Raw genomic sequence first — 26,035 nt, 5'->3', positions numbered from 1 at the left:
TATTGTAATATGTACAAACTTAGATTCTAGATTGTAAGCAATTATTAAAGTTCTTTATGCCATGTGAAAGAGGTCAAATTAAAGAATCTTTTATTTATTTTAGTATCCGTGTACAGGAAACTCTCAATAGAGAATTTCAATTCATTACAAATAGACCACAAAGTGGTATCATAGTAACAAATATTAAGCAATAATTTCTATTCTGAGGTATCTCTCTAATTAAATTTGTTAATAGTTCATCGGTGAGTACATCATTGCCTGTGCAAAGTCTAACAACATTGTATTGTCTTCTTGACGAGATATATATCACATAATATATTATTGTAAAATATTATTTGTTTACTTGTTAAATAAATGTGACGAATGTTATAATGTAAATATTAAACACAATCAAGAGCTGAAAGTCAGAGTGAAGTAAATAAATGATTTACTTAATTTAGAAGGCTAGCATTCAATAATAAACTAATAAATCATGAATCAGTCGAGACGATAACATTGTAATTTTCTGCGTGTTATCATTATGCAGTCTATATGCACTTCGAAATGCGCATTATTTATTTTCCTAATATTACGAGTGCACTATTTTTAAAGTTCTTAACAAAGAATCAATAAAATGCATTTAAACACAATTACTAAAATGAGACTGTCATACACAGCACAGTATATGTGTAATCATATTTGCATATATCAGTATGTATAGATTTATGTATTTCTTTAACAAAGATGCAACTTCATTTGATGCGAGTGTTAATTAAACATTTCATATTGTCTATAACAATATTTTTGATAAAAGTGCAGTTGTAAATAAAGCCTATGCATCTTCAGTTTAATTAATTGGTGGTGACTAATATTCTAGGAAATAAATATAGTTTCAGGAAGAAGCCGAACAATTTTGTTTTCACACAGAAATAATAAGTGTAGTATCAAAATTTTTATTCTATTCGATTAAATGAATATACTTTTCCATAGAAAAGAAGTATTGCTGAACGAAGAGGTGATTCGAGATTTACTTGGAAATGATTTGGACCTTATAGCTGATTTCTGTAGAATATACACGAATAATTCTGTATGTCAGCTATATAACAGGAGTATCCGTAAGATGTGTATGTACTACATGTATGTACATATGTGAATGCGTACCTGCACACATACGTACGCGCGTACATACATACATACATGCGTGTCTATACATTCATTAATTTCTACGATTATAATTTGTGTAGTCACTGGATACGTGCACACGGTTTGTGTCTTTATCACAATATTGCGTTGTCACTATTGTGAATTAACATAGATTAACTCACTTAAAAATGGTATGTGTACTTTCGCTAAATAATTATTAAAATAGCGACGATATAATAAATAATTAATATAACTATTAACACACACACGCACACGCATAGAGATGTATGACAACATAAAAATGTCACGAAGGATATTCATTAACTGGCCTCGTTAAATATCAATCAAAGTCCAATTAAACTTTTTCCCCATTCATGAAACTCATTCCATTATTACAACTTTAAATAGAACTTCTAGTCCTTTCACATCACGCGCATATATATATATATATCACCGCAACTTCGCACATCTTTCATTTCCAATATTAATAGTATGCAAACACAATTGTCTGTCTTTACTTACTCTTTTAATGCTAAGTTCTAAATATCTTCTTTGTTTACAGTGTAAGTCAGTCTAGTCTTCTTTCGTAGAGAACATTCCCACGGGACCTCTTTTACCTTCGCTTCTAAAAATTCCTATAAAACTGCTTCTCAATCTCGCATAAATCTCTTTGCGTACCGTCGCTGTAAACTTCGTCGCAAGACAAGTGATCGCTGCCGTAGCGAATATTAAATTGTAGAACAATACTAGTTTAAAATTACCAAGCCATTCGATTCGCCCGAAATCGCCAAGCAAGTCAAAGTTCGTCATGCCTATTATGAATATATAAATAGCTGTCAGTAATCGAAAAATTTTTTAGTTAAAATATTTAGAACTGCCAGCAAACCTACCTAATATCCGCGACAACAGCGGCAACGCGGAACTCAAGACAAGAAGTAGGGCACAATTTGCGATAAGGTGTGTAAGAGGCGTGGAATGAAACCGTGGTTGAACTCTTCTAACCCCTGGAAGCGTGTACAAGCCTATTGCGCTTGTTACTGCCAAATATAATATCACTGCCACTTCTATTGTTGCTCCAATAGGGCCAAGTTTCGATAACGAACTAATACCTAGAGTAAATTGCTGAACAAAACAACGTAACTTACTTTATTTATCGAGTTCAAACATGAATAATATTACTTGAAACTTTTTAGAGAAATTAATACAAACCCTGGTACTTAGAGGTAGCGCCTTTATACCAATAAGTAGTTCTAAGGTGTTTTGAACAGCTAAGAGGGCTGTGGCAGTGGAAAGTATAAGTAAGGCTAACATGGCCAAAGGGTAAAGCAAAGTGCGGCGAACCCACCAGGTTCGCCTTTGCTGATCCAAGATTTTTCTTCGTTTTTGAATATCTTCTAATCGCTGTGATAATCCACGTTGCAGAGCACCATTCCTTAAACACATTAGGCTCGGGTTCACATGAAAAAGTTCTTCATCTTCGAGCACCGAACCACACGCTGGTATGGACATCGGTACTGGAGAAACGTACGATTTTCCCGTTGCTTTTGCATGTTCCAATCTGTGCATTCAATAAATATATAAAGAAAAAGGCATCCATCGTTTCACGATCAAAGTTCTAACCGAGAACTGACCTTCTTCTAATACAATCCTCTTCTAATCTGTACGCAAAGAACTCTTCGTCCAAGTTCTTTAGGAACTGCGGCTTCACAAGGAAAGAGCCAACCACTCCAAATAATCTTACAAATCCCATAGGTGTGCATACTGTAACAAGATTTCAAATATTCTATTGCTTTGATTATTTCATTACTTCTTTCGAGTAACAACGTTACACTTACGTAGCAACATGACAACACCGACGAAGGAAACGCAAGAATACAGGAAAGGTAAATAGTAAGTCCACAAGTCTGTAACATGAAATACGCTTATTACAATGGCTCCCCCGACAAACAAAACTATTCATTCCAACTCACTTACTGAGCAAAGTATGAAGACTGGACTTCTGATGGTCTATAAGTGCTGATAGAACGTATGTCATTCCTAACACAAGCGTTCCCAGCAAACAAAGAACAGTAACTGTTTCATACACCCTAGCCATTACACCCTGCAAACAAGGATAAAAACGAGTTTGTAATAATTAAACAAAAATATCTTAGTAATTAAATATACCACATTGAAATATCTAAAAAAAAAAAACTCCTACCTTCCTATACCCCACAAATCCTTCAGACTCTGTAAACAAGTAGGCAAATGGTAGAAACACGAACAGAGATAAATTCGAGAAGAGGAACACGTGATTCCATAGACCTGGTCATTAACGAAAATTCAAAAGGATTAGTTATCGAATCTCTCGGTTAATCTCATGTCGACGGCCTTGAAATAAAAGGGAAGAAAAGATTTCTCTGGAAATGAAGAAGCATCATTGTACCTTGGATGAGCGAGCTATTAAGCCACTTGACATAATAGCTGTTCGGGTACAAAATGAGAACTTCGTTGCTGGCGATGGAGACCGGAAGTAGTAAGGTTGCCCCAACGGAAACCGCCAGAGCGACGGTGCACAGCCACAGGCTGATTCTGTAAACGGTCGCCTCATCCTCGTCTACGGAAAAGTAGTCCTCGCGATCTCTGCGGCGAAATCTCGCGATCAAGGCGTAACTGGAGACGTAGAGGACCAGGAACAAAAGCAGGAATATCTGAAATGATCCAATAACATTTCGTCCACGCCGCTGTTCAAGTACAAATCGGATGATTTTGCCGAACGTGTACAGGCAGAGTCGTAAATAACATGTGTTTTTCAGCTCCACGAAATGTCAGATACCTTTGGAAACCACACGACTGTTTTAATAATCTTACGTGACGTCTCTATGTGTACGCGCACATGTGTGTGCGTGTGTGTGTGTGTATATATGCATGTATGTAATCTTTCGGTGCATTCGTCGAGCGTGCAATTTGCGTTGATTTGCGTCGTATCGCGCTCAAGTAAAGGCGGACTTAAACGATTCGCCGCGCGCGGCAGGCTTTAAATGAAAAATATTCGTATGCGTGGCGTAACGACGCTGCTCAACACATTCATTCATTTCGTCCTCGGGCACGGAAAAAACATTCCAGCGACTTGCACAGTTTCGTAAATAAAATATACACGAAGCTTTTCATAAAATAATAAATGTTTATTTATTCAATGTATATAACAGATACATATAGTCTATAAAGAGGTAGCTTGAATTCGAAAAGAAACGGTAGGTGTTCGTACCGGATGGTAAATTAGTAAATTGAATCACGACAAAAACAATAATGAAGTTATATGGGCAAGAACAGCGGAAAAGACACGATAGATCGTAAACGTGTCACGCTTGACCTTGGTTCGACAAAACTCCACGATCGATGGAGAACTACCTGTTAGGACGTTGTTCGGCTACGTGTTCTTTTTCGATCGATAAACGCCGTACATCGACCAGTGTCCTACATGGGACAACTATCGACGATTATCAATTGGATATGGATAACTTATCGATCACCTCCAGCGAAGAGGCTATAATATGCCGAACCCGTATTATACTATTCACAAATGCATCGCGGATTCCGAAAAGATCGGTAAATTCCTTATCGTTGCAGCGATAACTCGTGAAAATTTTTCGAGAGATTACCATTGTTACGCGACTGAAAAGCAACGTCACGTGGAGAACCGCTAACGTCAAAGTGCGTTGTCCTCATCGTAGAACGAGAAAAGATAGCCTGGCACACAAAGGATACTGGCACATGTATATTAATCCCTCGCTATATTTATCTGTTATCTTTGACCTGTACGTGTATCAATTTCAACGATCGGCTTCAAACGAGCAGCACGAGTGTACAATAGAATACACTGAAATAATTCGAACAGTCGTTTGATATTTGGCCGTTGAACAGGCTTTTGTTATGCGCTAGCGCCGCCCGGTTGGCAGGGATTATTCAACAGCTGAGAACGAGATTAGTCCGGAGGTGTTTCGGGAGCAGACGGACATGCTAGGCGCCCCGAAACTCTCGATTGCATTCGGTCGATCGGTTGGTAGCAGCTTGAAAAACTGATCGGCGGAATTACCGTTAGTCTCATCGCACTATGATATCCTCGAGGGATACACGACGGCCGCTGTACACGGGAATTCTTGCCGTTCTTAATTGACCAACTTGGGGTTCGGGCGGCAAGAATCATTTGACCGGTGTAGGTTACGTCCACTGCATTCACGTTCGTGTACAGATAAGGCGCGGACAAGGGGACGAGACGTGAAATGGAAAATTTGCGATGATGATGGGACGCGCGAACGGTTTTCGAAACGACCGATCGGATTTGGCGATGGAGGAACTGAATGAATATAATTGGCGAATATTGCGGAAACGAGAATTGACGTTAACGAATGGGACAACGACGATATGGATCGAATAAAATCTGGCAATGTAATTCCCCTAGGCTATATCCGATGTTTTGATCACGTTATTAAATTTAGTTCGATTTATAGCGAGCACGGGTATACACGGTGACGTGAAAATCTCACTGGCCGCGCGTGCTGCACGCCGGCAAAAATCGGCGGAGGTATGCAGCAACGGAACGTGCCTCGGCAAGAGGCGTCCGAACGTGCGGTTTAAATGTCGAAGGAAGAAAAGAAGATTACCGCCACGTTTCACAACGGAACGCACGTGTCTTTGACCGAGCAACTGTATTTTTAGCATTTCTAGATCAAGAGCATCGCAGCTAAGTTGTCAGGCCTAAATGGCATTCCTTGGTGACGGTGAAGCAACGAACGTTTAAGGCGTGTTCTTATCGCGGCCTGTTTACTAAACGTAACACGCGCGAGTGCACGATGCATAGCACGGAATTATTATCGTTTCCTCGTGCAGCGGATAAACACGAACCGTGAAATTGTTTTGGAGGGATGAAGCGGCGCAGATTAATCCGGCATGAAGTTCTCGCGGGGCGAGCGGAGATGCAATGGCACGCCGCGTTGGAAACGACTTTTTACAGAAGGACGACGGTGGAAGGAAAAACCGGTCGAGGATCAGAAATAATGCGTGGTCAACGACTCTTCGCGTGAAAGTATTGGGAAAGCATGTCCGCGAAGACCGACTTCTGTTCGGAATTCTGCTGTGCCATCAAATGTCAACGATTATGCGATTAAATCGATTGAATAAAAACGTGTCTAAGTCAAGGCTAAAGAACGCGCATGGAAGCGGTATCTATAGCTGAACGAAACTTGTACCCTACGATCGTGTATATTTACAATTACGTCACGCGAGGACAACGCGCGTAATATAATATTATTAAGGATTTCAGTCAATCGGTTAAACAGATTCGCGTTTCCGTATTACCAACAGGTAAATGGTAAACTACGCGGCGGTGCTTCCCGGCCAGCCCACGCTCGTGAAACCGTATTACCGTGACGTTTTTCGTCTGGCAGCATTGCAGCTTAAATCTCTTTTGCGTAAAAATCACTGTGTGAACATCAGATAAAAACATTTGCATTCTATTATTGCACCCAGCAGAAATATTCCGAACGAGATATCGTCCACTCGTCGTAATTGAATAATATTACTGTCGGTTATGTAAATTTGGGAAATTCCGTTTAAATGGCACTATCGGCAGAGAAAAATTTCAACTTCATTTGTATCGCGAGAATAAGAATAAAAATTTATTTCAGTAAATTGTACCGTTACTTATCTTGTTCCTTCGTTTCTTGCGAAAGAAAATCTGCGATATTAACGGAAGTCGATCCGCAGGTTTTAAACCCACATTTCATTGTATTTCTACATCCACGTATCTACGCAGATTTATTCTTGTGCTGACACAAAAGGAAATAGGTATTTCTTTATCGTCTCGTGTTACATATCGTAATGCGACTATCCTATTGTTTTCGAGAACTTATTTTCGTTATGAGTCAATCTATAAGGGAATGACAATGATAATGCATGTAGAATTTCTACCCTTAACAATGACGCTCGTCAGTGATCCAGTACGCGAAGAACCAAAAATAATGTTATATCTTATGTGGTTCGATAAGTTTATTGTTGTCTGTGATTGCTAAAGCGTATATTTGTAATTAAGGAAAGAGCAATGATTCGAGGTAATTTCTAATTACAGAAAGGATGTTACCTCGATGCTTTAAAGGTTAGAGATGCCGAATGAATTTCTGTTGGCATTTTTTTATTATAATTAAAGGAGAATTCGCTCGGTGAAAAATTAAATACTTAAACAAGAAACGCTACAGTTAATCACGGGGGAACGTGGCGATTGCAGGAACGTCGCAAGGTGTTCGAAGAACCCTTGCTATCAGTCGGTGGTCAATAAACAATAGAGTGATCATAAGCGAAATCGTACTCACAATGTTTTCTCGCACGGTGTTATGAAATAGTTGTTCCCTCAGGTCCGCTTCATCTTCCATTTTCACCTATTCGTGAGTAAATTTTTTTCGGCTAAATGTATCGATGTTGGCGACATCTTATGGGAATAATCTTCCTGCGAGACACACCATGCCCAGATCTTCGTGAATGACACTCGCATTCACTTCATTAGGCGAGCTTCTGCTTTCTACAATTGATCGCAGGGAACTACACCTTTTATTTGTCTGTGAAACAAAATTCACATTCCCGATTTTCTTTATTCTCGTATTGTTCACGTACCAAACCAGGCGAACACTAACCCCCCTTTACGGTTGGCAGACTACTAAACCAATGTTAGGTACTAAGTAATCCATGCTACTAAAAACGGTGCGCCGTTTTCTGCTTTAGTGATGCTACGCCATCTGTGCCACCGACAAATTCAGACGGTTTGCATTTAAATTTCGCGCGTCGACGATAGTCAAGCTTTTCTGTTACTTTTGATGGTTGAACAGGAGCAATTTTTCTCAGTGTTTCTTTAAGAAATTACGTGTTGGGTCGTCATAAATATTTGTTTCTACCCGAAGATATTGTTTCTACATTCTAAACGACGGTAAGAACAATTTATTGGTTATTTAAGATATTGGGTCCTTTAAAATTCAAACAAGTAAAAAGTCTCCCAAGTTTCGTATTACATGTAAATGATGAGAACAGAAAGTAATGTAAATAGCTTGTTTATTTCACTTTATCGGAAGGATGGAGCTTACAAAATGCACTGTACTGCCATATAAATATAAGTATGTGTATTTTTATTATTAATAGTTCCTGAGTAATGTAGAATTGCAAATCCTTTTACTCAGATCTAATAAATTCGCATTGATTTATTTATAGGCAATTGCACTGTTTTATACTCTGTGTTATAGTACGGCAATACTATTCGCTATATCCTTGCACATAAAAAAGACTTGTGTGTTAGATTGACATATTTCTAATAAATATTATACTCCATTACAAAAATCTAGTTATGTTCCTTTATTTGGAACGCTTAAATTTCTCTAGTGCTTGTTGAATCAAGTAAAAATCTCAATAACAAAATAATTACAATATCCTAACATTACACACTAGTATATAATAAAGGTTTAGTAGATAATTTTTATTTAATTATGCACTTTTACGTTTTAATTTCTATCATATACATATTTGGACCATAAATTAAACTATCATAGAGTATAGAGATCAAACCTTTAAGACAACACTCTGCAATATTCAATGAGTAACATGCTTTATTGATAGAAGTATGATGTTACTTGTATTATCAGTAATTTGTTTTTCCTACCTTTTCCTTTCTGAACAGTAGTTTATCGATATAAAATTTGCTATTAACAGTACTAAATCGATTTGCTTCTCGAAAGCGAAATTAACTAAATTTGATTTCGCTTTGCAATACGCTTGTTCTTAAGATTTACTTATATATGGCATGAAATACATTCTCTGCCAGTAATGGCTATGAATTCCGTTTAGGCGAATTTAATCAAATATCACAGATTCTTAATCTTGCCAAAGTTACAAGTTGATTATAAATCTTGAATTAACAAAAAGGTTGGGGTTCAGCAAAATCCCTAATATGTAATATACAGATAATTTTATGTATTTTGGGGCTCAAACGTATATGTATAATGATAAATCCATGATTTCCTGAAAAACTTTTATTAAATAATTCTAAATCTTTAGTCAAAATTAAAAACCTGTGTATATTAATTGTCTAAACAATCCTCATAGTGCACTGCATATTTTCTGTCAACAATAAAATTATCCATATCAAATAGCTAGTTTTCTTGCAAGCCTCACTTAAGTAGAAAATTCTGCTTGAGACTTGAATTTAATAGGATTCTCAAACAGTACTCTGATCAAAAGTAATTGATAATTGGCAAAGGACAGATTTATTTTGCTACACCACTACTTCTCTAAAATTCATATGACCAGTTTCTTTTGCATGTTGCTGAGCAGCTGTTTGTCCACTCAATTTAGTTTTGCAATCAATGCACATTAGGGTAAATTTTTCAACATCAATGAATTGACGACTAGACTTTGCTTCTCTTGCTAACTCTGCAGCCTCCAATAACATGTTTTCATCTTCCACGGGAAAGACTGTCTGTATGCTACCACCCTGTAATAAAATATAACGAATGATCAAAAAACCAAATGAACAAATTATCTATTACCTATGAAAAATTATACCTACATCAAGTGGTTCTAAATACAAAGGATCATAATGGATCCCATCAAATATTAAAAACACTCTTTGAGCATGATGTTGATCTTCCCCGAAACGATTAATAATCGCATTAATACTATCAATTACTGCTATCTCTAGTCCATAGAAGTGTGACAATATTGACAATTCTATGGCTCCTCCCCAAGAGGTAGGTTTCAAAATCCATTCACAATATTCATGGTTTGGTCTGCCAAGGAAGGCTTCAGAATATTCTTCTGGGTCCGCTGCTACAGCGTTCGCTATGATTTCCCTCATAAAACTAGCACAACTGGGGTCAACCTTACCTGGAATTATACTACAAGATTAAAAGGTGTATAAAATGCTTATTTAAAAATACAATGGGTGGAAAATATATTATTATACCACCTATAAATAATACGGTTAGTGCAATGATATGTACCATTAAGAACATAGCCAACACTGGTAAACAAGCAGGAGTTATCGGCAGGTACAACTTTCTTCATTAATACACCAGGGGTATCGACAAACTTTTCACTGTTTACGATGTGAGATCGACCGATTTCATCGGGATTTCGTTCCCCATTATATTGAGGCGGTTTTTCTTCTACAATTAACGTATCCCCAGAAACGATGCCGCTTTTCTCGATCGTTGCCGTCTCATCGTTTAGATTAATCGCCTTCGGTGGAAACCCGCCGAGAACGTGGAGTGCCTTAACTGGTATACCCGTAATCTCGGCGAGTTTCGATTTCAATTCGGACACCTTATCCTGTGGGATTAATCCATTCACAACCTTCTGACCTGATTTTGTTTTGACCCTCAACACGAATCCAGCCATCGTTCCTCCGCGAACACCGAATCGACTAGAATGAAAATTTTGCCCTCGATTCTATCTCTCCTTTGATCAGCTGTTGAAACAGCACCACGAGTGAATTTTCCCTGCCTTTAAGACGATTATCATAGCACGAGCAAAACGCAACTACGATCACACACAATTCATCACGTAATCGCTTCTTCAGATACTGTTGATACTAACTATCTTTCCCAATTCATCATGGTACTTAATACGTAACTGAATACAGCCATCTATGCTATCGACGAACTTTGTTGGGGTTAGAATCGACGTTCTAGTTATATTCGTGTTTCTATGTTGTCATTACTTTATTTCAGTAATGTGATCAACGATTCAAATGTCGCTGAAAACCAACGCCGGTATACAAGCCTAATTTCGTAAGTAATACGATCGTTTAACTTAAAAAATTGATGAACTTATGTTAAGTAACGTATTACTTCATTGTACGATCTATATTACTTTATTAGAAATTCTCTTTTTACCTTTAATCAGTCTTGAACGTCTGGTGACAATGATGTACAATAGATAGTGTTAAATGGTGTTTATTTTCTTTTTAATCTTCTAAACTTTAAGAACCATTTCCCTGAGTAAAAGATCATCAATAGTTTTCAGCTTATTTTGTGGCTTGAGTAAGATGCAAAAGATAAAACTATGTATAAAGGTAAACTAAAAGGTTTTGGGTAGCAGTTTACACCATCTAGTCTCTTATTCAGGAGTATATGAAAGGAACGCATCCCATTGCACATAGGTTTGATACTGGTAATATAGGATGCTCCCAATTAATGGACTATACGAAGTCCCCGAGTATTTAATCTGCATTATGTTCGACATCCTCTTTTTGGACATCGAGTAGTCAATAGTTGTCTACTTTGTTAACACTCCAATTTGGCTTTGTAATTGTCAATGGTGTAGTGGCTGCTATTTTACCTATCTTGTTGAAAGCATTGTGAATTCTATCCTTATGCGTTCTACAAGCTTGGAGTTCAGGTTGAATGTATAAAAATGTTAGGAGATGATTTGATTTGTGGATTGTCAACTTGTTCTTCACAGGAACATGTGTGGTCGCCACACATATCCACTTGTACTTAATTTCAGATTAGATTATGATTTGTTAATAGAGTTATATATCAGTTAGTTCAGTTGTTATTTAATCATAACAAGATTATGTCCATTCTATTGAGCAGTCCTTTCGAGGAGAGTCCTTTAATGCATAATATTTCTAAATTAAACATTAATTATTGTTTCATTGCTGTAACATTGACTTGATTTCAGAGACAAACAAGCTGATGGGAAAGGACTGTATATTTTTCACAATATTTCAAAGGTCGAATACAACCAATAAACTCAGTGTTTATTACATTATGGTAAATTATGTTTATTCGAATTCATCCAGGAATACAGGCTTTTACAAACGAATAAAACAGGACTCCCTAACGTCGCGTGGCGTCCATTTCGCGCATAGATATACAGTTTCCTTAAATATACATTACACTGATCGCAGTCGCAAATAACTTCCGCCCCTCCAATTAATTTCGTCCTAAGACAAATATAAAAGAGTTCAAAGTTTAAAGCTTGTTCTCAAGCATTTCTATCGACTTCCGAACTAGTTCAATAACCGTACGAAATCTTAGCGCAATATTTCTCTCGAGGTATGCTGTAAATGCACAAGACTCACGGTCCGGGAACGCTTCGCGAACGTTCGTAGTCTAATTACCTCCGGTTATTATTTCCTAATGAATTTTCTCTACCACGGCGGAAGTTACTCGCGACGAAACGAAACGGGAAATGAGAACGAAAGAAGACGCGAGGTAGTCGCATGCGCGAATAAATATTATGTATCTACACGAAATTTACAGAAGCAACCGGAAATGGTAAGCGGACTCCCGTAGAAAGTCTCTCCTACGCTTTCGTTAAGATCGTTAACCGAGGAAGATGAGTCAACTGGTCGATCATTTCCGAAACAGTTTTCGTTTTCCTATTTGTTTAGGGAGAGACCGTTAAATTGTTGCGCTGTAGCATCTTCAGTAGCGTCGATTGCATTGTCTCTCATCTCCGTACTCGACTGCGCGAGTTTTCGCGATGAAAAATCACTCGGTTAACGGGTCACACGGTCTACCTTATGATAACCGTGAAAACGGAAAACATTTGCGACTCCGTTCGAAGTTCGAACAATTGTTTTCGACGCGAATTATTTTCTGTTCCTCGTTCTACTTTGGTTGAATAGTCTCTTTGGTCGTTTCTCGCCGGAAGGCGACTCCGTCTTCCCGTTATTCGAGTGTCTCTTTTCCTGTCTTCGGCAACAGGAACGACATGAACCCGCATACTGAAACAAAGCAGAGTATCGATCAGTAAACTATTGCTGCCTTGTTTCTTCAACACTTCCTTGAGTTTCCCAATTGATTTACTCAATTATTTCTACAGCTATGATGCATAATTCTACGATAGAACGGTAATAGCAAGAAACGATATATAATTCTGTAGCAACAGTATAGAGAATTAACCGTTTGCACTCGAGAGGTGACTCTCAGTCGCCATTTGATTTGACGCAGTGAAATTAGAAAATTTAATATTTAATACTGAACTATGTATAATGCATCGGTGCGCGAAACATTGGGATAAGAAAGCTTTGTTTCTCAATTTACCTGTGATTTCTCTTTGAATTCGTTAAAAAAAACCATCGTCTTTGTCTAGTTAGAAAATGTTAATTAAGAGAATACTTACTGAATAAAAATGCCGCGAATAAAACTATAGGAACCACGCAGGCCAAGTCGATCAGGTATCCGAACACCAAATTACCCACGAGAGCACCCAGTCGACCCATTGTTAGGGACAACGCAGCGGCCATTACTCTGAAAATTCAATCGTTCGGACGATCATAATCCCGTTAAGCGTCCAACAGCTCGGGCTGAGAGTTCGATAAACGATTGGTTATCGCGTGTGGTAATTGCGAACGAGTCGATCCGTGTAACAACCTAATTACACGAATCGCGCGATCACCGTTATCGCTGTCCCGTCCTCGTACAGTCGTAGATAAACAACTGCAAAACGTTGGACGGGCATAAATCTCGGCCGGGTCTGTTTGTTCGGTACCCCGGCCAATAAATAATTCAGAAGGCAGTAAAATAATGTCGGCTCACCTGAGATTCGTCGGGAACATGTCGACGATTACGCAATACACTAACGAGATACCGAGAGACGTCAGTGCCTCGAACACGCAGGACAATATCAGATTCTGCGTCGCGTTCACGACATAATAAAAGGCGACTGTCACTGCGCCCGATACTAACAGAGACACGACTGAAAGGAGAACAAATTTACAGTCAGTTTTAGCAATCACGGTCTTCGAAGAATGATTAAACAGTTTCTTGGACGGATAGGAACTGAAATGTTGCGTTCGACTTGAAAGGATTGAACGACATTTTGGAGTCGATGCGTGATTATCGTAGCAATTATCAGTATGCTAATTAAAGAGTAATATTAAATCAATATTGCATCTATGGTAGTCAAATTGACTCGTATTTTCTAAAAGAAGATTGCAAGATTGCATTTCTTTCGGTTCACTTATACTCTAATTTTGAAAAAGCGTTCAGTATCTTTTCAGTAATGATAAAGGCAGAAATCGTGGGAAAGGTATTGACGATCGAGTAATTCATACGTACTTAGGAAGAACTTCGCGCCCAATTTGTGCACGAACAGCGGTAGAATGATGGATCCAGGAATGCAAGCGAGTCCTATGTACACGGTGTGCAAGTAAACGGAGGGCGTGATGTCCGTGTTGCATCCGAAAGGGTCGGTGATCGTCGTGTTGTCCGACTGCTGCGATACTATGCACACCGACGTGCTCTGATCGGGATTAAGGTGCTCGAAATGCTCGAATCTGTGATCATCGAATAACGGAAGTTCTCTCAAATGTAGAAGTTGAAATGTGAACAACTTCGTTGAGGGCTCTTTCGAATAGAATGATAATTACCTGGTGAACAATTCCGGGAACCAAACCATGAGGGTGTAGTAGCTGCTGGTTAGTCCAAATTGGATACCGCAGGCCAGCAGTGTGTTGCGAAGATACGGCGATTTGCACAGAGCAGCCGTGAGGTCTCGCACTTCCTTCAACAGGACCTTTAGATCCTTCCTCTTGTGTAGCTTCAGCGACCTTGTACTCTTATCTTTGGTCTTCTCTTGCAAGCATTTCACCTGTGCGATAAGAAATTCGATTATCACGTTATTACGACTTTAGAAATTTCGGATATTACTGGTAGATCATTCTATTATTACTATTAAAGATCGCCATCTTCGAATTATGTATATAGATCAAGAGAAATATTCCGATTGACTGACTTTATATATTTTTCTATATCCGAGCTGCTTTAACACTTTGACTGCCAAGTATACACTCATCGAAACTCCTAACGCAATCAAAGCAATTTTCTTAACAACGCTGAAACTAGGAAGTCAATATTCTTCATAACGATTGCTCTACTATCTTTATAGTATCTCACATCTAACAGAATTCAGTTTGTTCGTTTCATCACCGAGAAAAGTAATGTTTAACTTTATGAGAATCATGGTGTCACCCGAATTCGTGTGACATGGCAGCCAAAGTGTTACTTAATCGAGAATAATTACCGGGTAACTATCGGCACTTTTCCCGGTATTCTGCGAGTAGATCCATTTAAAGACCTCGAGGGCGGCTTCCGTCTCGCCGCACTCGAGAAGAAACTTCGGGCTCTCTGGGAACGCGAACAGCCAGAGGCCCAGCATCAGCGAGGGTAGCGCGCACAGCGCTACGAAGAGATTCCACGACTTAAAGTAGAACGCGTCCGAGACGTACATGAAGTCCATTGGTATGATCAGCCATGCGATCACTAGATCGATCGAGAAACAAAGTGAAATTAATCTTCGTCGTCCTGTTACAATTACGAAGAGAATTCTCAACGAAATTTCAGTGCAAACTCCGTGGAACACTTTCGCGGAACTTGAATGTATCGAGAGTAAGTTTGTCGAACTGTTTACTAGAATTTTCGGACACCTCGTGTAACGCGGTGTTACACCGAGTGTCGGTGATTTCAATGCTTGGATAGAGCGTCGCGTCGGTATTATCGTGATTTGAACGCAATACTCACGTGGCAATACTATAACTCCGACGGTCCAGAACATTTCCATCCAACAAAGACATCTTTCGCGATACTTTGTCGGCTGGAACTCCCCTAAATACGGAAAACAAATTCCCATAGCTCCCGTAACGCTGCGTGTGTAAAATAAAAAATAGAAGTAGCGGTAAAAGAAAAAAGAAAAAAGAAAAGAGAAATGTGGAACGGCGGTTGTCGGTGACACTTACGCGAACCCGTTGAAGAAACGGAAGGCCAGGAATACCCAGAAGTACTGGACGAACGAGGAAATGATGCCCACGATACCGTCCATTAACAATGTGATGATTAACACGACTTTGCGACCCTTCGTGTCAGCCAGGCATCCCCATATGTAGGACCCAATCACCATTCCTGTGACAAATTTTTGGAAAACTGAGTTTCACACTGTTGCGATTTAACCCTTTGCACTCGACAATATTTTTCATGAAAAATATTCATTACTTTCTGACTAAATATTAACGATATTTCTCGCAACCAACACAATTGATTATCTTCTATAAATTAAGAGACAGAACTATTTTACTTCGATGTTTTATGTGTTGATACATTACACAAGGTTTAATATTGAATTGAAAATTTAAAGGGTTAATACGTGTAGAATATATATAGAACAGGGAATAAGAGTAATCTTCATTTCTAGTGGAAACGTATGGTATTGGTCAGACGCTTGTATAGTTTTATCAGGAACCTTGTAAGGTTCACGGGAGTTGATAAGTTACTTCGCAATCATAGAATTCTCGCAAATATTTGTGTAGATCTGAATAGATATTCCAGTGGAAAGAAGCTGCATTGATCAAGCGATCACGGATTCAACTTAGATTAAACTTGGAATTTTTGGAAGCCCAGTTTTCGAAAATATAGTAATTGATAGAATTATTCGATTTTCATCGCTTACCTAACATAGGGGACGCAGTCAGCCACCCTTTGGACGTAGAGTCCATTTCCAAGTCGCATTGCGCCGCAGGTAGCACGAACGAGAGTATCGTAACCCCGATCGCGGTGTCCATGTAAATCAGTCCGCATACCGCCAGCAGCATATAATGGAACTTCCCGAAGCCTAATTGAAATTCGCAGTGATCGATTACGATAGAGATCTTAGGCAGTTCCGTCGGTTTGAATATTTTCCAGTGTATTATTTGATCGGGATAATTGAAATCGATAACGGTAACGTTTCGGCATCGCGGGGAACGCGTATCGAGACGTGCCAGTTTGAATACGCTCGCGATAACAAGCTGATTCCGCGAGACTCCGTAAATCAAGCTCGGTGCTCTTGAACTTGCTACCAGTTTGTTATCCCGAGTCGCTCAACGTGCTCCGGTGCGCGTTATCTCGTTTTATCGAAGGAATAGCATAATTGGAGGAACCTGGAGATTCTTCCAGAACACCGTGGAACCTCGAAATTCTTCGAGCAGAATTGAAACTGAATTAAAAAAAGTTCAAGCTCCTTTTCCTCGATCAACCGAGGTTTCATGTGCAATTGTGAAATCGTTGAATTGTACGATTTGACCGATAAGTTGCTCGGCAATCGAGCACTTTAATGAATAGCGCACAGATAATTAGCGATTATTTCTCGAGTGGCGGGAAATGGGTAATTGCCGGGTGGAGATTTTCGTTCATTTTTCTCAGATTCGATACGATTGCTTCAGATTAAGCTTTCAACAGCTCTCGTCAGGCTTTCGATAACACGGCAAACTTACCGGGATATCTCGAGTTTCGTTAATGCGCAATTAATATGAATTTGTTCTCGTGACTCACCTGTTACGGTGATTGCATGCTCGAAATCGGCACCTCCGTCTGCCAAGAAGTCGAGACCTGTCGGGGAACGTAATTATTTCATTAGTCTCGCGATTTCATCGTCTCATTTCTCTTTTGTCGTCTTTCGTTCGAGATCCTGCGGGAGGTCGTTATGCACCGATCGAGTCTATGGCTATTAAAAATATTAACCTTATCGATTTTATCATTGACTTCCGTTCTGGTATATCAATAAAAACAGAGTGTGCTATCGGATTACTCGCGGTGCTCGAAATAGCCGAAGGACAATGAAGCGTCTAGGTAAATAAATGATTTGCAAGTAAATTTTTGTGCAAAACATCATTGCGGAAAGTTTATGCAATCCCGCGTACAACACAATCTTTCTCGGTTAATACTTTAATCGCCGGACCACTCGGTTGACAAATTTGTTTGCCATCTGTTATATAATGCGCGACGTAAACCGTTCGCTTTTTTTAAGTGATTTTTCCAGTGTTTCGCTATCAGCGCGGAGGATTAACTCTTCATTGGGGGGTCGATTGAATCATCCGCACCAATATTTGCCGAGTTTCTCCTTGTTTTCGTCCACCGATCGAGCAGACAGTAGAAAAGCAGAAAATCATTCTCAACGATACAAATTATTCTCGAATATTCCGAACGAGATTATCAACGATACATTATACAAGAACGAAACGATATTTCAATGAAAATCTCAATAAATATACCCTCGTAATTTCTATAAGTTCAACGAAAATCGCTAGTTCTCTATATGAATTAATTAGCAAACCTCAATAGTTAATACAACTCCGAGAAGCTCCATCCTTAACCCCTTGCCTTACAATAACGTGTCAGACACGAAGCGTAGATTTTAAACAGAATCGAACAAGCATGAACATTACTCGATCTCTTGGAGTTCAAATTGAATATTATTCTTCCATTATCGATTACTATATTTTCAAGCAAAGATTCGTATGGAATCTACCTTTAAATCTGTCCTTAAATTATTCATTACAGAGTAATTGTATCGATCATAGTTGAGAAATGAATCGTAAGGCAAGGGGGGTTAAACTCCGTAGGTTTAAAGGATCGAGATCGATCGTGGATTGTTCCGGCTAACTCACCCATGGTGGTTGGCGGTTACGTTGCGCGGATCGTCTGTCTGTATGGCAGTGACGCTCGGGTCAGGTGATGTCGATGGTGAGCCGGGTATCTGGAGGACCCCGGTCGCCGAAGCGCTGCACTGTCTGTTCCTCGTGCGCGTTCCACGGTTTTCTCCTTGTTTGCAACCACTGCACGCTACGCTCATTGGTGAACACGCGGTGGTGTTTGATCGCCGTCTTTATCGCCCGAGCGAATTCGACGATTATTACCACCTAGAATCCCTCCCTCTCTTGTCTCTCTCTCTCTGTCTCTCTCTCTTTTCCTTTCCCTCTCTACTCCTTCGGCTGAAGCAGCCTCTTCCTCTTCCCCGATGGCTTCTTCTTTCTTTTCTGCGGGACGAGATGTCACCTCGTTTCTCCTAGGGCCAGCTGAATCCTCCGCAAGATCCTCCGCAAGATTCTCCGCAAGATCGGCAAGATCGACTGATCCCTCTTTCCGAACGATCCGGCAACGATCGACGGCGAGCGTGCAACTGACCAAAAATTGATCATGCCTTAACGTATCTACAGTTTTTCAGTAGCTGCTTGTTAACAGCTAGATAAGATATAACCCCCTTCTTCTTCTTCCTCTCGCGGTGACTACCTGCCTCGAGTCTACCTTGTAACTTGCTAAATCAGATCCCTCGGGGACTTCCACAGCTGCGAGGCTTCCTTTTTCGATTAGATTGGCGACCGATCTTGTTCGGTTTTCGAGGATACTGTTAGAAGGTTTTCTAGGGTAACGGTGAGGTGATTGTTGGGGATGAGACTGTGGGATAGTTAGCTTGTTCTACTTTATTCGTGTAACCCTTCCTTTTCACTCGGATACTTTTCCATGAACATCTTATCTGCGATGAAATGTCTTTTTCTTTATTTAAATAACCTGTGCTTGTTAACCGAATAACCGTTTCCTTCTATTCAGATGTGTCTTTGCGCAATGCCACTCTTTACTCGGGTACTTTACTCGTGTCGTTCTTTTTGCCCTTTCAATGGATACTTCCTTATGTTTCTTTATCTCCCTTCCTCGGTGTATTTGATTAACGTATGGCAATATTTGAATAGAAGCTGATAGAACATGATCTTAGGATACATCGACGAGTTAACTCGTCTCGCCGGGTGACAGGTGGAACCAAGCCCCGAGCGTACGCAGGCCCCGATTTTGCAACGATTGTCACCGCGCAATCGCCGGCAATGCTCGATAACGTAGTTGAAACAAGCATCACGGGATTTCTAATTGCTCTCGGGATTACATTTTCGATTAAAATACGCGAAAACTGTTTGCCCGCGTCGTTCCCTGTGTACGAGCGGGTTTTGAAAGATATCAAGCAAGTTATCTGGCGTCTCGCGAGAGGGAAGAAGAAGGGGGTCTCTTATTTGTCGACCTACTAAGAAACGAGGAATTTCGAACGTTCCCGTTCGATGTTGCTTACTTCGACTCCCTTCTCGGCTTCGCTTTCGAGAAGCTTCATTAAAGAATCGACTTACACACGTGATTCCCGAAAATTCGCTCCTTATCTTTCTACCCCAATTAAAACGAGATGAACCGTGTTCCACGTTGAAATATTAGTTGATCGTATTAGCAAACGAACGCGAATTTTCCGACGAATATCGACGTCTGTCTTTTCATTGGTTATCAGCCGTTCGCTTCTTTATTTATGATTGAATTATTACCAAGTTAATTTCAAAAAGCATCGTACACGTCCCGTTAAATGTTGAATATTTTTAGCGAAAAACTTTCGAGTGAAAAGGGTGAAACGTCGACGCTCGACTCGACACAGAACGACGTTCGAGGAACGTGTGCGCGCCGATGATATACTGCCCGGACAAACAAGTCGTCCGAGCGAACGAATCCCGTGCAAACGTTTAAGTAATAGAGACACCGCGATGACAATACGGTGACGACGTGTTTTATAGTTGTAAATAATCAAGAACGGTGCGCGGCGCGCCAATAAACAGTGTTTAACCCCTGCTGCATTGTAGAAAACATAGTGCGTTATATATAAGACTTTAGAACGTTGTCGCACCGAATCGAGTAACTCGGGTGCGAAAGGTTCAAAGTTCTTTTTCTAGGGCGTGAGAAGCGAACCCTCGTAGAGTAGAGTTGAAATGTCACCTTATGCAATTTTTCGGGCGCTCGATTCATTCACTCTCGAGATAACGTTATTAGAAAAGATATCGGTTCCGTCAAGCGAACGTAACAACGACGGCTAAAATAAACATCTCGAAATATTTTTGAGACGATCATTCCTGGATCCATTCGTTAAACCGATGATTGGGCCTACTTATAACGTAATCCGCGGATAATTAAAGATCCATTCGAATCCGAGATCCAAAAAGCTTCGGCTAAGTTCAGATAAGAACGTCTCGATAATCAAATTCGTATCGAACGCCAAGGGAACGAAGTGGATGCAGCCGCTGCACCGCTTCCGGGCGCCATGTTTCCTCGAAAGCCGGCAGTCATCGATACTGAAATATAAATATCGATCGTCGACCTTATCGCGAGCCCTCCTATCTACTCAACGAGACTTATTTACGATCGTTTTATCCGCCGATCTATTTCGACACGCTAATTCCCCCCTTCAGAAAAGCCTAATAGCCTGTTTTTGCCGGCACGTGGTCGGCTAACCAAGACCTTTCGGTCGATACGAGCCGTCCTTCAACTCGACCACCGTGTTTTGACGAATCCGGATTGATTCGGAAATACGTTATCGAACCGGAGATCTTGTAACGTCACTTTGTAAGTATCCGTGACAATAGGCGAGGCCCGTGATAATCCCGCCCGGGGGAAATCGGTGTTCATCGGAGAGCGCAAACATGTTTATCGCGACGCGCGTCGACTACAGGCGCGCATCAACCTTAAATTTCTTTGTTTCCCGAGACAGGCCTGTTGTTTGGCGACGGATCACGGGCTCTGCCGCTTCGTTAGCTTAACCCAGATCTAACCTAGACCTCGACCGCTTAGGGCGGACCTTGCCAAGGTCTGCTTCACTTCTGCGCTGATCCACTTTCGGAATTTCCAGTGGACCGAGAGTATTTTTGTCCTGACAATGGAGGTGTATTTGTAGAACTGCATCGAATGTAGAATGTATTTGCTGAGTGTTGATTGTCTTCTAGATATATAGATGGATGTAGAGTAAGAATAATATGCGATGAAGTGAAGAACATTTCATGAATATTATGTGTTAGTAAAACGTTGAATTTTCGTTTTCATAGCACTTTCAGATTAGTGAGTCTATTGGTACAAGTTGAGTCTTACTTCGTTCTTTAAAGACTTCCGATTAAAACTGTTTGCAGCTTCTTAATGTTACGTTGGTGGATCAACAAGTAGTAAAAAGTAGTAGATCCTACCAGTAGCTTTTATCCCTTGTTCCCCGAATTAATCAAGTTCACCGAAATCATCCCGCCAACTCAAGGACCGAACGCAAACAACGGATTCCTTCGCAGTCATCCCACTTATCAGTACTATTTCCCAGAATAATCGTTTACACTAATAAAAGGCAATCGACAGACACGTTGCAGGTTCAGTTCGTCGCGCAAATAAGTTAGCGTCACGGGACTTACGGATTTATGACGATAAGTCGTGATCGATCGAACGAATGAGTTTATCTGATCGAGGGTTCAAATGCCGCGAAAATATCGTTCCTAATATTATTCGCGAATTTGTTTTCGATCATCGTGTAACGATGACACTTGGCTAGTTTGTCATCGCGTTATTGCCATCGGTGATTCTATCGACGAACAGGGAAACCCAGAGATTTCTCCGATTTATTATCGGATCGAGGGATCTTCTCGCCGCCGGCGATCATCCGTGGCTTCGCAGATCGCGCACGAGATTATCCAACGCTTATTGTCGAGCTGGACTAATTTTTGTACGAGAAATTCTTCATCTTTCGAATGACGTTCCCTTAACGGTGACAATTAGACTGTCATAAAATTCATGATATATAATTTCGGAAAAGATATAAATACTTTTTATTATGATCGCTGAGACGTGTAATAAATTATTAGTAATACGTCTTCTCCAATGGGGAATTTAATTAAATTTATCGAAGATCCCACATCTTTCCTCCTGCGTTTGTAAGAATCAAACTCCGATGGGTTCTTTTAATCTGTTAAAACGCATTAAACTAAAATGTACATCGAGTGTATATTATTCTTTTAAAAAGGTTCACAATCTCAGCCGCGAAAACTAAAAATAGGTGAGAAACGGATTATCTTTATCTGTTCATTAAGTTTACACTCGAGACTCGTTATCCCTCGATCGAACCGAAATTCCGTCGCAATCATTTCCATTGATACGCGAAATGGCCGCGGCTAGACGAGAGATCGAAAATCCGATTCGGAAACCGGCCAAGAAGCCTCTCTCGCGGGTTTACGTAATCGGGAGGACGACGACGTATCGTCGAGGCGCCCGTTGGAATCTCGTTTCCCCGGGAAAATCGAGGATCCTGTTAATACTCGCGAGCTACGCAAACAGTTCTATAAAACCGGCGAATAATACCTGGCTGAGTCAAAGTAATCACCGTCGTGGAACCGTTGGCGGAACGCGGGCGGAAACAATGTTGCTGATTTATTTGTTCAACCGATCGAGGATCGTTCCGAGAACGGGAGACTTAAATCCGTGGATCAGAAGACTCGAACGTTGGATCCGAAAGAGGAATCGCGGGTCATCGTTGCGAGCGCGCTCGTCATTTTCATGGTGTTCCCGTGAAACTATTTTTCAATAGATATCGGCGCACGGTGGGAAAGCATCGACGTTTCTGCGGTCAAAAATCAATTTTCTATAGTTCCTCGGGTCCGTTGGGAAGAAGCAACGACGAGTATACTCGTCGAACACTGTTAAAGCAACTATCGGAAGTAACGCTGCAGAGGTGATTCTCGTTTTCGTGGAATTACCAAGGAGCATTCCATTATTACCAGAAGATCAGCTCGTCTTCGTTTATTCAAACGTTGCAGACTTTCGACCAGTAAAGCTGTGATCTTGCCCACTGCGCGGCGTCGCCGACTGCGCGTGTTGTTGGCGCGTGCTCGTCGCACCCGGTGGACTCGCGCCAAATATTCGATCGTCGTCGTAATATTTCCGTCATCGGTGCAACGTGTCTGTCTCTATCGGCGACTTTTATCTCCTACGGTTCGCTTGGTTATTCTGTGTTCGTCGGGATTACGCTGCTAACAGCTCTATTTAATAGTCTCTTCAACTGAACCACCTATGTTCTATAGCCTTTGACTTTTGATTCTTTGATGTTTACTTACTTAACGGAACAAAGTTCCTCTGTAAGCAAAATTCTTAGCGAAAGTATGGGCAAAAAAGTGCAGTCTTTAATTGTCCGAAGGTCTAAGTTGTTTTCGTTGATTGCTAACCTTTTTAGCTACCGCTGTCACTAGCTAGAGAACCGTCGAAAATCAATTGCCTCGGGAAACGTCTGTCAAGACTAACGTTCCCGCGTTCTCCAATTCATTTTCTAACGTAGAATCGCTATATTCGCGCTCGTAACGCCAGTTACTCTCGGCATAATCGACCTATTATGTCAACGGACAGGCTGCCAAGTGATAGATAATAAATAAGAAATCTAATACGCGGACACGCGGATACGAACATAAAAGGCAACTGCCGTCTCAAGGAGACGGACGAGAATTCGAAGGAAACGTACTCGTTTCCCCCGAGAGCCGCGCGATGACCCCTCAACTTTTCCCCTCGACCCCGAAACCACGTGTCCGATCAGCAAAGAAGCTGCCGTCGGAGTGGGCTTCGCTCCAAATTCGCTCTATTTCGGCCTGGTTTCAATGTCAACGGCGCGCGTGGCGCAGGACGGCGGAGAACGACGGCGGGACAGGTGTATATAAAAAGAAAGCGGACCGATTGCGAACGAATCAAATCGAAAAAAGAAATCGCGGGGTGGTTCGCGCGGCCTGGCGTTCGAAAAGGGGGACGCGGCGGTGAAACTTAGGGGATGATCGTTGTGCCTTACCGAATTTCCACGAGTCTTTCGCGGAGATAGTTTCAGTTCGACGTGGCTGATCGATGGATCAATCGGTTCCGTCCCACCGATCGTTGATCATTCATAAATCCCCTAGCAGCTAGGACACCTAGGGTGTTGACAGTCGTTCGACGGCCGTTGTTGGACGCGACGTGTCCCCCGCACGTGTCATCGATGCATCTCTTTCTATCTCTCCCTCTTTCTCTCTCTCTCTCTCTGTCTCCCTACTCCTTTCTCTCTACCTTTCTTTTCCCTCTCTCTCTGCCTTCGTCTTTCTCTTTCCCTCTAAGTCTCTTTGTTTTGCTCTCCTCTGGCGCGCGGTCGTGTCACACGCCGCGATCCCGGAATCCTAGGGGGGGCAATGGCAATAGAGGATGATTCGGTTCGCGGTCGGAAAGCTCGTCGCAAACCTCGTCGCAACGCGTCCGCGCGAGGTGGGCCACCCTTAATTAGAAACCGAGCCACGGCTAAGGACTGCTCGATCACGGTCACGCGCCGGTTGATAAGCTACGGGGTGAGACGCACAGAGCAGGAGGCGCGAGCGACGCGCCGTGTTTTTGTTGTGTACAAACGCAAAACGCGGCGACCCCGATGCCTCCGCTTCCTTTCTAATTCGGTCGACGGTCTTGTCGCGCTTACGCGGTGCACTGCAACACCGTCTCGATTCATGTCTGGGATCCGCTTCGGCGATCGTTACCTGTAGCGTGTGCCCAACTCAGTCGGTCCTAGGGGTGGGGTTACTGTGCCGCTTGGATCAGATGATTAGCGTCGGGGTTACCGCGCGATACGCTCGTTCCGCGCGGTCCGCGTCGCGTGGCTCGTGGCATTTGCGGCCTGGAGAACTTTCCAGTGATAGCGAGGCTCTCGGACGAGTGGAACCGACCGCTTGTTTATTTTATTTAGAATCTTGGACGCGGTTCTTGGACATTTTCCCTGTTCCTTCAATCTTGGCTTTAATTTAGGTTTCACTCGGCTTTGGGTCTGACGAGCTCGCTTGGACTTTAGGAGTATATTGGTAGCTTTCTCTCGATTTTGCGTGTTGAGTTTACGTTTGGAGGTAGACTCCAACTCGGTAGCTTTCTCTCGACCTTCGAGGAATTGTAACTTCCGCGAAATCAGTCACAGTGGTGCGCCTGATTGAACAAACAATCGAATGTTCGCTGTTCGATCGCGAATGATCAAGTGTTTCGCATTACACTTGTCCAACGACATCGGTGCAAATGAAGATCGATGATGTCCAGATGTTATCCGTGTTGCAATATTCGATACAGTCTGCGATAACTGGCTTCCTGTCTTCTTTGGGTATCGATTTTCGAACGTGGCAATGGTTTAAGGAAAGTAGTCGGTTTAGGATCTCGAATGATTGGTTGTAAAACCACCGTAAAACATGCCGGTGTTCACTTGAAAAATTCATCTCAGTATCACGTTGTAAATGAATTCGTTGCTTCGTATTAAGAATTTAATCACGATA

General features: G+C 41.2%; 4 protein-coding genes across 5 annotated transcripts in view; 1 reads left to right on the top strand and 3 right to left on the bottom strand.

Moving 5' to 3' along the window:
- Positions 1 to 73: 73 nt before the first annotated feature.
- On the bottom strand, positions 74 to 7,857 carry lili (LMBR1-like protein lilipod). Its single transcript, XM_031976152.2, has 9 exons — positions 7,470 to 7,857; positions 3,548 to 3,812; positions 3,323 to 3,426; positions 3,097 to 3,223; positions 2,958 to 3,026; positions 2,754 to 2,883; positions 2,332 to 2,680; positions 2,013 to 2,244; positions 74 to 1,934 (listed from the first exon to the last, which is right to left on the bottom strand). The coding sequence occupies exons 1-9, from the start codon at positions 7,527 to 7,529 to the stop codon at positions 1,696 to 1,698; spliced, it is 1,575 nt and encodes a 524-aa protein (XP_031832012.1). The 5' UTR covers positions 7,530 to 7,857; the 3' UTR covers positions 74 to 1,695.
- Positions 7,858 to 8,181: 324 nt separating this feature from the next.
- Positions 8,182 to 10,808, bottom strand: Yod1 (Yod1 deubiquitinase). Its single transcript, XM_031976227.2, has 3 exons — positions 10,140 to 10,808; positions 9,707 to 10,023; positions 8,182 to 9,631 (listed from the first exon to the last, which is right to left on the bottom strand). Exons 1-3 carry the CDS (start codon positions 10,534 to 10,536, stop codon positions 9,413 to 9,415), a joined length of 933 nt encoding a protein of 310 aa, XP_031832087.1. The 5' UTR covers positions 10,537 to 10,808; the 3' UTR covers positions 8,182 to 9,412.
- Positions 10,809 to 10,875: 67 nt separating this feature from the next.
- Positions 10,876 to 26,035, top strand: part of lovit (loss of visual transmission) — a 48,237-nt gene continuing 33,077 nt past the window's right edge. For both annotated transcript variants that reach the window (XM_031976213.2, XM_031976212.2), the window contains exon 1: positions 10,876 to 10,928. The gene's annotated coding sequence lies outside the window, so the exon portion shown is untranslated. The remainder of the gene's footprint in view (positions 10,929 to 26,035) is intronic.
- LOC116426774 (synaptic vesicle glycoprotein 2B) lies at positions 11,922 to 25,202 on the bottom strand. Its single transcript, XM_031976225.2, has 12 exons — positions 24,556 to 25,202; positions 18,569 to 19,080; positions 17,454 to 17,510; positions 16,594 to 16,755; positions 15,887 to 16,049; positions 15,672 to 15,793; positions 15,175 to 15,413; positions 14,522 to 14,742; positions 14,211 to 14,428; positions 13,689 to 13,848; positions 13,273 to 13,400; positions 11,922 to 12,874 (listed from the first exon to the last, which is right to left on the bottom strand). The coding sequence occupies exons 2-12, from the start codon at positions 18,570 to 18,572 to the stop codon at positions 12,819 to 12,821; spliced, it is 1,530 nt and encodes a 509-aa protein (XP_031832085.1). The 5' UTR covers positions 18,573 to 19,080; positions 24,556 to 25,202; the 3' UTR covers positions 11,922 to 12,818.

Source organism: Nomia melanderi, chromosome 1 (assembly GCF_051020985.1).
Source record: "Nomia melanderi isolate GNS246 chromosome 1, iyNomMela1, whole genome shotgun sequence".
Lineage (NCBI taxonomy): Eukaryota > Metazoa > Arthropoda > Insecta > Hymenoptera > Halictidae > Nomia > Nomia melanderi.
The sequence above is the reverse complement of the archived record's forward strand: the minus strand, read 5'-3'. Positions and strand labels throughout refer to the sequence as shown.